The sequence below is a fragment of the Haliaeetus leucocephalus genome, unplaced genomic scaffold, assembly GCF_000737465.1.
Source record: "Haliaeetus leucocephalus isolate CR32 unplaced genomic scaffold, Haliaeetus_leucocephalus-4.0 Scaffold339, whole genome shotgun sequence".
Classification (NCBI taxonomy): domain Eukaryota; kingdom Metazoa; phylum Chordata; class Aves; order Accipitriformes; family Accipitridae; genus Haliaeetus; species Haliaeetus leucocephalus.
In genome coordinates, this window is record NW_010972775.1 from 16,201,164 (window position 1) to 16,218,296 (window position 17,133).

Here is a 17,133-nt window from a genome sequence, read left to right on the forward strand (position 1 = left end):
AACAGCAGCCAGAGGGAGACCTGGCTGCCTGCCCACTGCTGGGTTTTGGCTGTTTTGTAAATATCTCCCAGTGGTCATCAGAGAGCTGCCAGAGGGCCCATCATCTCCTGCAGTCCTACCGTCTCCGCCAAGTTGTCCTGTGATGGAAAGCTTTGCAAGGCTTGCCAGCTACTTTCACACTAGCTGGTAATTCATTAGAGACAGAGTGGTGGACAAGGCTGCTCGAACTCATCCTGCCCCAGAGCGGGACGTGGGCTGTCACACACAACTGGTAGCAGAGATTGCAAAAGGAGCAAACCAGAGCAAAGAACTGGTGCATGAGATTGTGACAAGGACTCATCTTTCTGCTTTCATACCTAAGCACTCTCAGAGTTTTATATGCTTCTGGATTCTCTCAGTTTCACTCCATAAGAATAGTTTTTAAGGTTGGGAGCATGTAGTCTCCCAGTTTGGTACCACATCCACACAGACCTTCACCTAACCTCCCCTGCATCTTCCCAGCTGGGCCACAGAGCCCACAAAGTCAGAGTTACTCATGGAAGGGGGAAACACCTGGAGAGTGCTGGAGATACCTGAAGAGTAACAGATGCTCCAGCAAAGGAGAAGAGGTGGGTTTCTGGGGTCTGACATTAACAGAAAGGAGGCCAGGCTGCAGTGTGCATCCTAAAACCTCTGCAAAAACTGCAGCTGAATTGGGATGCAGGTGCACTGAAGCAGGGAGCAGGGAAGTGTGTAGATAATCATTTTGGGTGGGAGGCAGCACAGGGTCACTACACAGCTGTGAAACCCAAATAAAGGCACATTTCAGCTTCTGGCCTTGGCTGCATTTTCAGTCACACTCAGCCTTTCAAATACTGCTTATCACAGGGAGAGGGGCTGAATGTTGAGGCTTGGCTGCTTGCCTGAGAAAGCCCACTGCATGAAGCTAGCTCCTGTACAGAAAGAAGGGACCTGCAGGGCTGGGCGCCAGGAGTGCTAAATCTTAAGATGCATATAGCAGACTGCAGACGGGATAGCCGTCAAGAATTATCTGCTGGGTGAGGGATGTGGGGAAGGAGAGGAAAGGGTTAGAAAGGGAAATTTGTGCTGACAAACTCAGTGCTCTGTAGCAGGGAAAGCCTGTATGAATCTGTAATGATCCTGGGAAAGAATATTGGAAATCCCATTGCTTGAATCATTTAATATGAGGGCATTGCCAAGCAAGGAAAGCTGGGAGAATACATGGAGGAGGGGGATACTAGACAGACGACTGGGATCTAATATGTACTTCCTGAGGGACCTTGAATGAATAACTGATTTATCTCTCCCTCTGTTTCTCCACACACATTTTCCTTCCTTGTGGAGCTGCTCTGAAAATCAATACAATCAACAATAGCGAGACATTTGGCTGTTATGGTAATGGGAACTACACAGAGACTTAAGGTACCTAAGTCTCAGAGCAAAGGAGTTGACTGTCTATATTCTAGAACAGGAGATCATTGCCATGAATATTTTTCACTACAGCACTTTTATTTTCATAGTCCACTGAAGATATACACTGTAAAGGCTGTATAGGCCCCTTGGGGAGCACCTCTTTCTATGGTCATTCTGGCTTTTGTGCTTGATTCTGTATATTAACGGTGCATGCAGGCACCAACCTTAATCAGGAATGTTTCTTTGCACTGAAATGACTAAAAAAGAATTCTGGGGGCTGTCACACCAAGGAAAAGAGGAAAATCCAGGCACTCACCATTAGAAGCACAAACCCGCAGGACCCAGAGGCAGTGGGTGAGGTGCAGGTGGTGGCCCAGGTTTCTTCTTGCCAAGCTCAGTATTATATCAGTCGCTTCTGCCTTCTGCACTTTCAGCCCAAACTTCCTATCTGTAAAAAGCATAATAAGAATCAAAGTATTACAAAGATCAGGTCTCTGCAGCAGTGCTGATAAACATATTCGCACCAGAACTTATAACTCAAGAGCTCATGACAAAGGCATTCAAATGTATCAATGATCAACATTATTCTCACTGAAAACAGGAAAACATGGGATTTTCCTAGAGTCACCATATACAAATCATAGAATCATCGACTGGTTTGGGTTGGAAGGGACCTTTAAAGGTCATCTAGTCCAACCCCTCCTGCAACGTACAGGGACATCTTCCACTAGAGCAGGTTGCACAGAGCCCCATCCAACTTGACCTTGAATGTTTCCAGGGATGGGGCATCTACTACCTCTCTGGACAACCTGTTCAGTGCCTCACCACCCTCATCGTAAAAATTTCTTCCTTATATCTAGTCTGAATCTACCCTCTTTTAGTTTAAAACCATTACTCCTTGTCCTATCACAAAAGGCTCTACTAAAAAGTCTGTCCCCATCTTTCCTATAAGCTCTCTGTAAGTACTTAAAGGCCACAATAAGGTCTCCCCAGAGCCTTCTCTTCTCCAGGCTAAACAACTTCAACTCTCTTAACCTTTCCTCACAGGAGAGATGTTCCATCCCTCTGACGATTTTTGTGGCTAGCATCTGGACCTGCTGCAACAGGTCCATATTTTTCCTGTACTGAGGATCCTGGAGCTGAACACAGTATTCCAGGTGAGGTCTCACCAGAGGTCTCACTAGAGGGGCAGAATCCCCTCCCTCAACATGCTAGCCACACCGCTTTTTATGCAGCCCAGGGTATGGTTGGCTTTGTGGGCTGCAAGCGCACATTGGCAGCTCATGTCCAGCTTTTCATCCACCAGCACCCCCAAGTCCTTCTCGGCAGGGCTGCTCTCAATCCCTTCATCCCTGAGACTGTATTGATACCAGGGGTTGTCCCAAGCCAGGTGCAGGACCTTGCACAACCTCATGAGATTCACATGGACCCACTTCTTGAGCTTGTTCAGGTCCCTCTGAATGGCATTCCATCCCTCAGGTGTGTCAACTGCACCACTCAGCTTGGTGTCATCTGCAAATATGCTGAGGGTGCACTTGATCCTGCTGTCTATGACATTGATGAAGATATTAAACAGTACTGGTCCCAATATGGACCCCTGAGGGACGCCACTCGTCACTGATATCCTTCCAGACATTGTGCCGTTGACCACTACTCTCTGGATGTGACCATCCAACCAATTCCTTATCTACTGAATAGTCCATCCATCAAATCCATATCTCTCCAATGTAGAGAGAAGGATGTTGTCGGGGACCATGTCAAAAGCCTTACAGAAGTCCAGCTAGATGACATCCATAGCTCTTCCCTTGTCCACTGATCACAGAAGGCTACTAGGTTGGTCAGGCAAGGCTTGCCCTTGGTGAAGCCATGCTGGATGTCTCGAATCACCTCCCTGTCCTCCATGTGCCTTAATGTAGCTTCTAGGAGGATCTGTTCCATGATCTTCCCAGGCACAGAGGTGAGGCTGACAGGTCAGTAGTTCCCAGGGTCTTCCTTTCTATCCTTTTTAACAATGGGTGCAATGTTTTCCTTTTTCCAGTCACTGGGAACTTCACCTGACTGCCACGACTTTTCAAATATCATGGAGAGTGGCTTGGCAACTACATCAGCCAATTCCCTCAGGATTCTGGAATGCATCTCGTCAGGTCCCATAGGCTTATGTATGTTCAGGTTCCTCAGGTGGTCTCATACCTCATCTTCTTTTACAGTGGGAGGGACTTTGCTCCCCCAGTCCCTGCCTTGAGGTCCATCCACTCGGGAGGTGTGGGAAGAGAGGCTGCCAGTGAAGACTGAGGCAAAAAAGTTGTTGAGTACCTCAGCTTTCTCCTCATCCGTTGTTACCAGTTTGCCAGTTCACCAGGAGGGGTACACTTTCTTTGACATTCCTTTTCTGGCTGACATACTTAGAGAAGCCCATCCTATTATTTTTTGAGTCCCTTGCCAAGCTCAGCTCCAGCTACGCCTTGGCCTTCCTGACCCCATCCCCACACAACCAGGCAATGTCCCTATACTCTTCTCAGGATACCTGTCCTTGCTTCCACTGCCTGTACATATCCTTCTTGCTCTTTAGTTCGACCAGAAGGTCTTGACTCAGCCATGCCAGTCTCTTGCCTTCCTTTCCTGATTTCTTACACATGGGGTTCGAGAGCTCTTACGCTCTATGGAAAGAGTCCTTAAAGAACTGCCAGCTCTGTTCTGCAACCTTGTCCCTCAGGGCACTTTCCCAGGGGTGCTATTGACTGACTCCTTGAACAGTTGGAATTTTGCTTTCCTAAAATTCAGGGCCTTGACTTTTTCAGCTCTATGCACGTGTATGCCCTCCCTGCCTTGTTGCAGGATCTGTACCTGGCCAAACCGCAGACAAGCAGCACACCCCAAAAACAAACTCACAGCTGTCTATCAGGCACATCCCAGTGCTGATTATTGCTGAGGCTGCCCGTTAGTTCTGAGCCCCTCACCGAAGAAGTTCCCCACCGCTCAGCAGTACCTCGTTGGCCGACCCTGGCCAGGAGGCGAAGCAGGGGCAGGAGGGTGCTGTGGTCGGGCGGCTCGGTCCGGGCAGTGGCGGCGAAAGCCTGCAGCAGTGCCTCACTGCCCCCCTTGCTGATCACGTAGTGAATTCTCCGGCCGGTCCCTGGGGAGAAAAGGAGAGACTCTGCTCAGAACATCCCTTCCCTGAGCCACAGCTATCACAAACCCTCACCCCACGTGGAGCACACAAAGCTCCCACGGCCTTCCAACGGTGTTTTATTGCTATAAACCCGAGGGCATTTGCAGACCTGACCGTGGATCTCAGGTGCCCCTGGCCTGGAGGCATGGCTAATGGCTGCATGGTGAAACTATGCGCTCTGCTGCTTCTTGCTCCGGCTGTAGTTATCTTTACAAACCCATGTCCTGCAGAAGTTTTTCATTGTGCATTGAAATGCAGCAGAGAGGAATAAGCAGAGACACCGACAGGTTTCAAAGGAGCAGAAGGCTCAGTGATCTTTTCTTACATACTGGAAATTAAATAAGCAAAGGACTAAAGCAGCAATGGACTTCTGCCAAATGAAAAGGAATCCTAGGGAAGCTTTGGATACAGCTTTCAAACCAATCTAGGTCTCCAGAGAAACCACACGTTATCCTGTGAGCCCTACTGTGTCAACAAACACCGATTAATGGGTGACTTCAGCAGCAATTTCAGGCTCCATGGTTGGAGGAAGCTGTATGTTCAGCTACTGGAGGAGAGACAGCACCTTCTATCCTCCATGTAGGCAATCCTTCCATCTAGCTGAGGAACAACACTGCTGGGCTTCAAAAGCGAGGCCCAGCTGGATGGGTAGTGTTTGCAGTGGGGCTCCAAGGAGTGGGGAACACAGGAGGCTCTAGCACTCACCGATGCAGCCCCTGCAGCCTAGCAGCTTGGGTGGGTTGAGAATTGCTTAGCAAATGACATTTTTGAGGTGGAGCAGGAGGGAAAAGAAACTTAATTATTTTTTCAGTTCTTTTGCCAATTCACTTACTTTTTCACGTGGCTCTAGCATATGCAGCAACATGCCTTCCCTCCAACCTCAAGGTGGAGGTGCCTTTTGGGGAGATGCTGAACTCTCTCCATTCTCTCCCATGTGCTCTGGGAAGTCAGGCCCTGTCTCATGGCCCTCTCTCCAATGACACTGGTGAACATTTCCAGTGGTTGACTGCCAGGGATTATGAAATACTTTGAAACTCACAGGCATCTTTTAAACAAAACAAAACAAAAAAGATACTTTCTCTGGGGCTTTTTTTTTTTAACTTACTGAAAAATCTCAGTTTTCCAAACACTGGAGTAAGGACTGCTGATCTATAGACACAAGTCATGTTTTGTTCACCTTGCAAACAGCTGGCCAAGTTTATGCAGGTATGAATTCCCTGACCTATTCGAGGACCCCCTTTCTGCCTCTAGCCCGCAGGCATTGCCCCAGAGCTTTGCTTCCTTACCCAGAGAGAGCAAGTCAGTGAGGACACTGAGAATATGCAGGATAACATCTTTGTCACAGGAGGTCTGAAATAGAAACACAACAAACGTAGGAATCAGTTCAGAACAGTGAACTGCATACTACATAGGGCTGCAGTGCATCAGGTGGTGCAGAGGCACTGAGAGCCTTGTTTGGATACTGAGTACTTTTTGTGCCATCTAGCCAGTGAATATGTGGAATCATATTGATAACACATTTTAAAAGTCTTTGACAGACATACTGATCATACTACACAATATTTAATATACAGTGGCATTTCTGCAGAATTTACATCTAAATTCTAAATTACATCTCTCTTTTTTGGTTTGGTCTGGCTACCTCAAAGTTAAGGAAATTCTGTATCACACAGAAATGTTAAATGTGGGGTGATTTTCCATGACAGCATCCCTTATTACTGGCAGTTGAGGAGGAATATCTTTAAATTATATCAATCTCATTTACAATAAAATTTCCCTGTCTTTGCAGCTTTGCAGCTGCAACCACATGGAAGCCAGGAATTTGGGGAGTAGAAAGATGCCCTAAACTTGTTTTTAATCAAGACCAAGTAAGCACCATACCTTGACATTACACATTCAGCTTTAGATTCACTTTAAATTTTGCACTAGAAGAAATAAGGTATACTGTACTTGAGGAGAAGGAAACACATGATATCTACCATCCATCTGTGCGATACACTAGACCCCTTCTTTAATCCTCCTCCAATCAGATTTCACTGCTGAGATTGAAGAATTAATGACCAGGCTGTATTGCTGTATGAGGGATTTTGCTTAAGTTCTAGATCTTTTAATTTCTGTACAGATACAATACAACACAATACAGATTTCCACTATAATAGAAAAGTTGCATTTGTGTAGCCTTGATCCTGAAGAACCTCAGGATCAAATAAACTATAATGGAATCACTTAATCTCCAGTTAAATTATTGCAGTAGGATGATATCTTACAAATATATGGCTCCTATGTTTCTGAATGTTGAAGTGCTTCAGAAACTTAACCTACTAGTATGTATTCTTGGATCATTTCACCAGCCAAATTGACTCAACCATCTTCTGACATATTTAACATTATGCAACTGAATATTAAGACAAGGAATTGAGAAGTAACACCTAGCAAAAATAAACTCTAGAAAGAATATTGGGGAAATCTAATTCAGATCTGTAATAATGACTATTAATGCAAATGGACTTTTTTTCCAATGGATCCCTGCTAAAGTCACAGCACAGGCTGATGTGGTGGTGAGGATTGTGTAGTTAATTAGGGAACTGGGTATCGTACCTCCTCCTCCTTTGTTACAGCTGGGGAGGGTATGCATTGAGTGAGACATGGGAATGAAGGAGGAAAACGGTCAGTCTTCACAGTCAGAGCAGGTAACTGTCAGCTGGGAGAATCAGGTTTCCACTTCTGTCACAGAGCTCCCGTAGGATGCTTGGCAGCTCCCTTCAACCAAACCTCCTGCTGTATTGGCAAATTACATGTGCCATCCTCTGCATGCAATATCTACATCAGTGCTGATGTTTCCTAACTTCTGTACCCTTAACATTATGTATTCTTAGATTTCTTTTTTTATCATAATTATTAACAAAAACAAACTCCAAATCTCTGAAAACCAGAATTCCCATCATACTGGTTTTGGTCAATTACCAGTGCTACCAAACTTTAACTGCTCAATACACATTTCATGCTGGCATAAGTGAGCAACAGGGACAAAAGTATCAGCAGAGGAATGAGACAAAATGCGGTCAGGGAAGGGGAAGGAAGAAAGAGGACTTGGGTGAGGATTAGAGATTGGAGCAAACAGGCAGAGAATCACTTCTGAAACAGAGGAATCAGGGAAGGAGGGTCTGTGAGCACTGCTGCCTTTCTGAAGACTCACCTTACTTCTGTTGTTAGCTAAAATCCACAGGAAAAGTGCATGTCTCATGCCCATCTCAGAGCTGGCCCATGCCCAGAGCGAAAGCCTGCTGTTTCTATTCGTTACTACATTAACTCAACAAGCAGAGACCTCTGAACTGAACATAAAAGTTCAGCCCTTTAATGAGCCGTGTTGAAATCAAAAGGCTCAGTATGATAGGATTACTGCTTCTTTCAGAGCCAAGACAAAGAGAATACGTGGCTTTAACGAAATCCCGTAACTCTTGGTTCACCAAGTATTGCCACCCTCACCTTAGAGAAGGGGTCCAAATTCGTGTTACTGGCTTAAGGGACCACACAGAGAGGAAAGCCTGCAGCAGGGTCAGAGCAGTTACTTCTAGGTAACAGGTAGAGTTTTAGTCATATGTTAATATTGCTAATTCATGTCTTTGTTCATTAGTCCACAGTCCTGAGGTGTCTCAAGTCTCCCAGAGCAAACAAAGAGCAATCAGAGCTCTCTTCCCAAGAGTTTTTTGGCATTTTTTAGCATAAGGACTTAATAGTCAGGGGCAGACTGTCAGGAGTGATGAGTGTCCCCCAAATTTACTGACTCCAGGAAGAGTTACTGTTCTCAGCACCTTTTTAAATATCAGGGTTGCCTAAATCAGACTGTCTTCTGATTTTGTCTTGCTGCCTCTCAGTATCCCTTTCCTCTGTAGGTGGATGGATTACACACTAAGGTTTCAGTAATGAAGTCTTCATTGATTTATGCTCCTATTACACTGGGTTGTTTATTTTAACTGATTGGATTGTGGGTTTCCTAAGCCATTAACACAAATAGTGATGACATAAGATATCCTCTGACTTTCCATGTGCTTTATTCAGGGACTCAGGCGAACAAAGAACTTGAAGGGACATGGATGACCAACCTTTAAAATGTGCAAATTAAAGCTGGGTGATATTGCCAAATATTTTACCTGAGTATTTACTCTTGATGTTTTAACACTAAAACTCTGACTGTGCTGGTGCCCTATTGTTCCCCTTCCTCCAGCGCACTAGTGAGGGAATTGGATGACTTGTGTGTTTGCTGAAACAGTGGATAAAAACCTAGTACCATTACAAATTCTAATATATTTCCCACTAACTTTAGCGGCACCATTGAATAATACGGAATACTGCAGAAGAACACAGGTCCAATTTATAATAGCAAGACAACACAGAAAAAACAACCCTGAAGTTGCTGTTGTCTTGCAAGATGGCAACTTGCCTGTTGAAATAAACAGCTCAGATTTTGACTAGTTAGCTTGAGATTTTCAAAATCATCAAAGATATTTGGATATTGAAATCTATTAGAATCAATAGTTTAAAATAATACTCATACTAAACTGTTTGTGGATGAATTGCCAACAAATTCATTCACAAAAAATATTCAGTAAATCTTTTTGAACAGTAAGTACAAATGAGAAAATCACAACTTGTGCCTGATCTAAAAAAGATGAATAGAGTAATTTCTTTGATGCAAATTACGTACCCAGCTCTGGTTAAAATAAACACATTAGTTATTTTTATTGAAAGATATGTTTGATGGTTCAAGAACAAACCATAAGCAAAGAGACAAGTAAAATTCCTCTTGCTAAATATTTTGCATTCCTGCCAGCACATAGGAATGTTAGATACAACATCTATACGCACATAGACTAATGAAGATGCATTCATGGTATATGGGTAGAATGAGAGCAGTGAAAAGTTCCTAGAGGCTCAAGTTAAGATTACAAAATCAACAACCTCCTGCAGGATTTCACTAAAAGGATTTAAAGTTAGAGCCAAATTGTTACCTATTAACAACAGCCTGTAGCTGCCTTTCATGGCTTGCAGCTGGACAAAGGCTAAAGTAGCAAAAAACATCACTTAAAATGGTAAGCATGGCTGTACTTTTTGGCTGGAGCCCCCCATCTTAACCTCACTTCAGCAAAGCCTGCTGACTTTCTCACCCAACCGGGAGTATCACAGGGCTGAGTTCAGATGCATTTAATCAGCTCCCGGCTGATAGTTCCTCTCTGAGCTCTTTCTGGGAATTAATCCCTGAAACACCGGGGCTTTGGTTAGCTTGGCTGAAGCTCCTCATAGATAAACAGCAGGAGGATGGAGAAAGCCAGGAATAAAAAAATACCCCAGCGCATAGTCATTGATACATTACAAGCAGCAAGTGATTAGTTAGTGACATTGGTTTGGAGGACAGCAGCTTGATCCCAAGATCCTTTTGACAGGCAGGCAGCTCAGGTTATTTTGCTGACCCATGATTAAGCAAGGAAGGAGCTCCTGTCTCCTTGTCCTGCTCCTGGGAACATGCCAAGACAAGCTGTTATTTACTCAAGACAAGATTATAAAATTGCAACTAAGCCACAGTAACAGGTAATCTCATTTCATCAGGGAAGTCTCCTGGGATGTTTTCCCCAAGATTTGAAGACCCAGCAGAGGTGGGATTTTTCCTGTCCCACCTGAAGGACAGCAGCTATCAGTCCAGTTCCCCTTGTAGCGCTGGCTTAAAACCAAGACTTCCCATAAACTCAGTCTTTTGTGTAGCTCTTGGGCTTTCATGTGTTTTGCCCAAAGGCAAGCATTTCTCCAAATGAGACATGCAGGCTACGGAGAGTCTTTGCTGTGAGTCTAAGCATTAACGCTGAAAAAAGGAGTATGCCCAGAAAGAAATCAAACAGCATTAATTTGTGCAATGTGATATTTACTAATAAATATTGTATTTGGGGAAAGAAATACAAAGCCATTTTTCCACTCACAAAAATAATAAATGCAAAATTAAAGAAGTCACTCCTGCAAGACAATGCATAACATGATTTCTACCAATACTCCTATTAAATTAATAGTCTCACAAAGCTGTGTGACTGCTTAGGAAAAAAAAAAAAAAACAAACAAAACAGCCTGTTTTTAAAGAAAAGCTATTGCTGTATTGGCCTTACAAACTTCCAGATCTGGTTTTTTTAGAGACATCAAGGAATAGGATGTCCAGTTCCAGGGTTGGTTGGCTGGTTGGTTTGTTTGTTTGTTTGTTTTTAAATAGCCTGTTTCTAAATAGGGAAGCAGGATTTGACGTGTTCAAAATACATCCTTCTTTCTTCTCTTACCCTTAATAAATTTGCTCTCACAAATAGCAGCAGTCAGAAGCCTAACTGTCTGTGTAATGAGACTTGCATCTGCAAGTAAGATTTCTCACTCTCTACGCTCGAAGCCTATTGAAGAGAAATCCTGGTGCAAAATTAATACTAGCTAAAATCAACACCAGGTAAAGGGCCAAGAAGCATTAGTCCTCACTCTCTCCTGAGACCTCTAGAAACTATAGGGCTGCTAATAACTGTATTAACACTTAAAGCAGAGACTCCCTTCCCGACGTTCTGCCTTCAGCGAGGTAGAGGTGCGTACCAGACCCAACTGCTGGGCACAGCCACTCACCACTGGCATTACGGATTTGCCAGCTGGATATCTTCTTCCCACAGCTGACTATCCAGCCTTACAATAACTGTGAAGCCAGGTTTGGTGCCTTACGTTCTGTGCCTTGTCAGAGTAAATTGCTTTTTCTAATTTAAGTGGAGCTAAAACCTCACATTTAAATAAGAGACCAAAATACCCTGGAGAGTTTCTTGTCTGTGTGCTCCCATCCTCAGCCTCAATATTCAGCCAGCTAAACGTGATTTCTTGTTGTTGGAAGGGTATTATCTACAGTATTGGATACATGGAGGTTTAGAAAAAAATAAAATCATTATTTCTGAGGGGAAAAAAAGGGTTCAGGGATCTCTGAAATATCACTAGGCAACCTCAGAATAAGGGAATATTCAAATTAAAGTGATTACAGCCTGAATTTTGTTATTACTGAAGCACTTTGTTAAAATACTACCATCATCCAGCTTTAGAAGGATCCCAAGAAGTTACAGTCCTGTTGCTTTTGCTCCCAAAACACCCATCCAAATGTCCTCAGCACCACCACAGACGTTGTCATCCTCTGTGGTAAACAGTAAGTGCATTTCTTTGGCCTAATCTGGATTTCCTCTGCTGAGCAGTCAGATAGGCCTGAGCAAGCCAGGAAACTCAAAGGAGACATGGAAGGGAAAGGGGCTATTTAAAGACTCAGAGCGAAGGACCTTGCTGTCCGGGCAGTGTCCTAAGTGACCTCTTTAATCCTGCAAGAAAGGCGTTCGCAGCTGTGTGGGATCACGTAGCCCTCAAACTGTACGCAGGGCAGCCAAAGGGCCTCCCAGAACAAGACGCATGGTCCAACAAGTTCTTGCTCCTGTTCCCAAGCCTTAGAGATAAGTCCCTCTCGCTGGCTCCTGCCCACCCCTGTGAGGCATGGCTAGCACCCCATTTACCCAAGCACCAGCCGTTTTCATGCCGGCTGATGCTTAACATCAAGCCAAGCTTTATGCATCAGCAGTTGTGGATTTTATACCAGGGAATATAGCAAATACTCACAAAAAAATGTCCCTCTGTCTTGCCTGCTGCAGGCAGGTGGGTGGTTTTTTTCACGGCCTGCAGTGACCTGAAGGTATGTTTTCTCTCATCCTTATTTGCACTTGGGGGTAATAACCTGCAATATTTTATTTGATAACACACCAGGTCACTGCTGGATGCAATGATTACATACCCTTCACAATGGATGGCAGCTCGTCCAGGTGACTGGGCAGAAGTAGTGCCCCAAAGCCAGCTTCTAACCTGCTATTATACAGGACTTTACTCCTCTTCATTGAGTTTCAGGGCTTCTTCTCAAAGGATATATGCTACACTCTATGGGACTGAACTGCTTCAAGGCAGAGATGGGCAAATTCCAAACTTATATCTGAATGTCTTCAAAACACTGAAGGTGTTGAGATGTAACAGCTTGGCCTGAGCTGATCTCTAGCCAAAATAACGTGGTGAATAACATGGTGGAAATCATCTGTGCCAAGGAATCTGACTATATTTAATGCAATAAATTGCACTAACATAACACCTTTCATCACAGGATCACAGATTTCTTCACAAATATTAATTAACACTTGCCCCACTGAATCCCTCATCAAGAAGATAAGATTCATTGTCCCTTATTTTCCTGGTGAGAAATATCACTCTATGGTGGCAAATTCACTTAGTCAATACGTAAGAGGATTGGTCGCAGAGCCCAGATAGCTATTGCAATAAAATGAAGCAGAAACACTGTCTACACAGAAGTATTATAGCTCTCAATCACACACTTACTTCCATTTATTTCTGGGGGTTCAAAGATTTCCTTCCCTGAGATCAGTCTTCTTTTCCTAACTTCCCAGGAGTAAGTGCAGCAGAAAAGACCTATCCCCTGCAAGAAATCCTAATGCCAGACTGGGAGAAGAAAGGGCTACTCACCACCCGTGGGTCCTAGCCCTATTTACAAAGCAATTCATCCTTGTGCCCAAAGACAAGGGAAATGCTACATTTAATTCATCCATACAGGAATTAAGAAGCACATAGACCATGACCTGACCCTTTTCCAAAGCATGTTTCACCTGCTGTGTCACAAAGACTCCAAGGTGTTTTGCCTAACCTCAGAGCAAGGTTGTTCATGTCAGTGCCACACCATTAGTGTCACACTAATAAAATGTATTCACATCCAGATATCTGCAGGAATTATGCTCTGAGAGACTGCAATATCTTGGATACTGTTGGCAAAGTAAATAGCTTTTTTCTTTTTCTTTCTTTCTTTCTTTTTTCTTTCCGTCTTTCTGTCTTCCTTTCTTTCCCTTTCTTTCTTTCTTTCTTTCTTCCTTTCTTTCTTTTTTCATGCCAAAGTTCTCTCTATGTTCTCAAAGAAAAGATTTTCCTTGTGCAGAAGTTCCTCCTGATACAAAGTTCCTTTGTGTCACTTGCTCCTCTCACTAATGCATCGCTAATAGAGCAATTACTTTATTATGCAGAACCAGCGGTAAAACACATTATTATATAACCTTAAAATGCTTCTGTCAAATTGGAAGTGTTAAAAGAATGAGGAAACTTTGAGATAGATCAAAACACGTGATGTTCTGCAAAAGGCTTTTAGACTTTCCTTTGAATATTTCTAATGTTCTTTCTGTAATTTCTACTGCAGATAAATTCTCTCAGGTTTCATCTCTTATTTCACAATAAGCTACCTATGACACCTAAAGATTTTGACTCGATTTAATGTTATAAGGTTCACTTTTTTCCTCTTTTTAATCTATTTTTATTTTAATGCCAAAATTATCCTAGCATATGTCTTTCACACTCTCTTAATAATTTTCTATAAGGCATTAACCATTCTTGCACAATGATCTCTATATGCATGTTAGCATCTACTGTTTATTGCTGTTTCTTGGATTTATTCCTATATTTTATATTACTTTAGCTGTTACTGAACTATTTTAAAATATTAATGTTTCATTCAAATGCCACTCTGTTCCAGCTACTTAACACAACTTCCACCCAAACTTAATAGGGAGGGATCTGTGTTTTCTGTTCAGCTGTAGTTTTCCTTTCCACTAGTGATGACAGAAGAGCAGTACGAAACATGCTACTACCTTTCTTTGTAAGATTTTATGGGTGTCAGTCCAGAGAACACTCTGTCTTTCAAAGGAGAAGCACATTTGGGAATTAAAGTTTTTTTCAAGCAATGGCATTTCTCAAAGTACAAGTGAGTCTGGAAGATTCTTGGAAAATTTCCAGATATACTTGCTATTTAATAAAACCACAGATTTTGAATATTATAGCAAATGTGAGTATGTGCATGTGGAAACAAATAGCCGTAATGAAGATGCTGCTATCCTTGCCTTCTCTGTGATGTTCCTGCTTGGGCTAGGCACAATAAAGCCACAAGAGTCCCTATGTCTACTCTCAGTCTGCCCTGGCACTTGCCTAGGTTAATGCTGTGTTCAGTCTGGGCTTCTCTCTGTACTCCAGTGCTAACGCTCCCATTTGCTACATATTAGTCTGACATCGACTTGTACAGGCTGAAGAAAAGGATCACTATAAGATACATTCTGGTTTAGAAAAACACCGGTCCTTTCTCTTGCCAAGACAAGTGTCCTTATGTGCCAATCTACCCCACTTTCAAAAGTGCTTTCTCAGCAATGAAGATGTCTTTAATCAATCAACACATAATGATGATGACTGAGATATAGGTAGTGGAGACAAACTGCTAATAACCATTATTATTCACAGCTTATTTTCTTAAGAGATAGAACCTGAAAGTGAAAATGATGAACCTATTTTACCCATCCAGTCTAAGTGAAAAATCAAACAACAAACAAAACGGCATCTATAATGAATAGCAAACTCTGTTTCGAAATTCTAATGATTCAAAGTATTATTACTAGTAATGTAAAGGAGGACATCTGTTTAACTGCATTGCTGAGACCCATCCATCTAGATTTAAACAGCAATCTCCTAAAAGCAAAGCCCTCAGTTCTCTGAAAAGGCTGCCAAGTTTTTAAAAGGTATGACAGGGGTATGTCATCTTCCATCCAGAAGGTAACAAAGCTTTTTATTGTCTTTAGTCTCCACGCCGCGCAAGACACCCAGCAGCAGCAAGCCAATGCCATCATGTTAAAGACAGACATGTTTGGGACTTTATTCAGCCCTTGTTACTTCAGTTCAGTAACTCAGGAGCACTTGCAAACTAAGTGCTGGTCAGTCAAGCTAAAAGGCATTTTATTAGCTCAGTGAATGAGCCCAATGCTGTGTTTGTGCTCCAGGAAAACGTGACAGGAGTTAAAATTTAAAAATATGAGCTCACTGTCCTCCCAGAGGCTCCTCAGCTGAGATCCAGGCTAATGTAGATCAGGGACATTGCAAAGTGAGAGATGAATGAGAGCTCTTACTCCTACTGGTGCCCTTCTCTGTGCAGCAAGACTGTGGTTCTTCTGCACTTTTGGAGCAAACTTTGACACTTGCTATGCCCACAGGTGTCTGAGGGGCAGCATTGACCCAGCCCATCCTGACCCAGGAGGCAAGGAGCACAGTGTCCCCTGATGTGCCATCCTCTGCACGCTGCTTAGCTTCACTCCACTGAGATCCCCTGTGGACTTCACCAAACTAAACTCCATGGACTGTCTCTCCTGAGACACTCTCACACGAGAACAGGCTGAACATGCGATGGCATATGACTCTTGTGAAAAGGGGGGACCTTTGGCAGGAGCCATTTATTCCTCTGCTGCTGGCACAGCAATGGGAAGGGACCTCTGATCTCTCCATAGACCCACACGTGTCTCACTGAGATCTGAGCAAATGCAGTCTTGATGTCACGGTGGTCTGATCTCTGAGAGAAAGGTAAATTCTTCAGCAAATATCCAGTAGGAGATTTGGTCTATGTCGGAGCATCCATTGCCAGCATGGAGAGACCACCAAAAAGTAGTTGTTGTGTCCTATTTTATTTAAGCATGTTCTCAAGGAGACCTGTTGGTGTAACAGTGCTCTACAGGTTTTGTTAGGACATAGCAGAGGAACTCAGCTAGGAGATTTCCAACTGTTTGATCAGCCAGCCACTCAGACAACCACCTTTTAGACAAAACCCTCCAGAGTTTGCAGTCAGTGAGATACAGCCGCTGCTGCGGGAGCTTTTGAAACAAACCGCTAATAAGCATGGTTTTCATCTCAGAGAGCAAGTCGTTTTAATGCACGTCTGCTTCCAGCTGTCCCCTTGAAATCCCTGTGCATTATGGGGAGATCAAATTACCTTGGCCCTATTGGAAGAGAGATTGTCAAAGAAAAACAGAGCCAGGCACACATTCTCTTTCTCATTTGTCATCTCCAGCTCTCTCACCCACTTGCAGAAAGAACTTTAGCATGGGGCAAGAGGCCACTCAAATGCAGGAGATTTTCCCAAAGAGGAGGCCAGAAAAAACAGGGCAGTAGTGCTGCTTTGCCCTAGCCTCACCAGAAACTGTCTCCATGCGGATGGTGCTGGTTTATTCCTGGAAAAATGGAGGGTTGAAAGAGGCAGTTCAGTTTGTTCCTCTGACTTCATCAGATCAGCATTTTAATCATAGGGAAAGGTCAGGTGGACCATTCTCCCTCCTCCCCTCCTTTGCTGCGCAGACAGGTGGGCATTCACCATGCCAAGCAAACTGCTTATGGCAGGATCTCTTTCTCTCCCTGTTGGGCTCTTGCTTGCCAGGTTAATCCTGAATAAAATGGAAGGCCGACCTTATCTTCACTGTAAATCTGCTGCTTTGGCCTTTCAGCAGGAATCCCATAAAAAAACAGAGGATGGCAGAGGATGACCGGCATTGCACTGATTTCACCCAGGCTGCATGAGTGTCAACTGCTCATGGAGTAAGTTGTTCCACCCTTTGATTTGTGAAACAATGTGAATTAAGAGTCCTTTGCCCTAACTTGACAGATGA

At 43.6% G+C, this 17,133-nt stretch overlaps 1 protein-coding gene across 1 annotated transcript in view; it reads right to left on the bottom strand.

Annotated features, from left to right (window-relative positions):
- The window catches only part of AGBL1 (ATP/GTP binding protein-like 1), a 276,170-nt gene extending 269,692 nt beyond the window's left edge, over positions 1–6,478 (bottom strand). Inside the window, exons 1-4 of the mRNA XM_010572299.1 lie at positions 6,464–6,478; positions 5,869–5,932; positions 4,400–4,546; positions 1,730–1,861 (exon numbers count right to left, since the gene is read on the bottom strand). Coding sequence (XP_010570601.1) covers positions 1,730–1,861; positions 4,400–4,546; positions 5,869–5,932; positions 6,464–6,478 — 358 coding nt within the window. The remainder of the gene's footprint in view (positions 1–1,729; positions 1,862–4,399; positions 4,547–5,868; positions 5,933–6,463) is intronic.
- Positions 6,479–17,133: the final 10,655 nt, after the last annotated feature.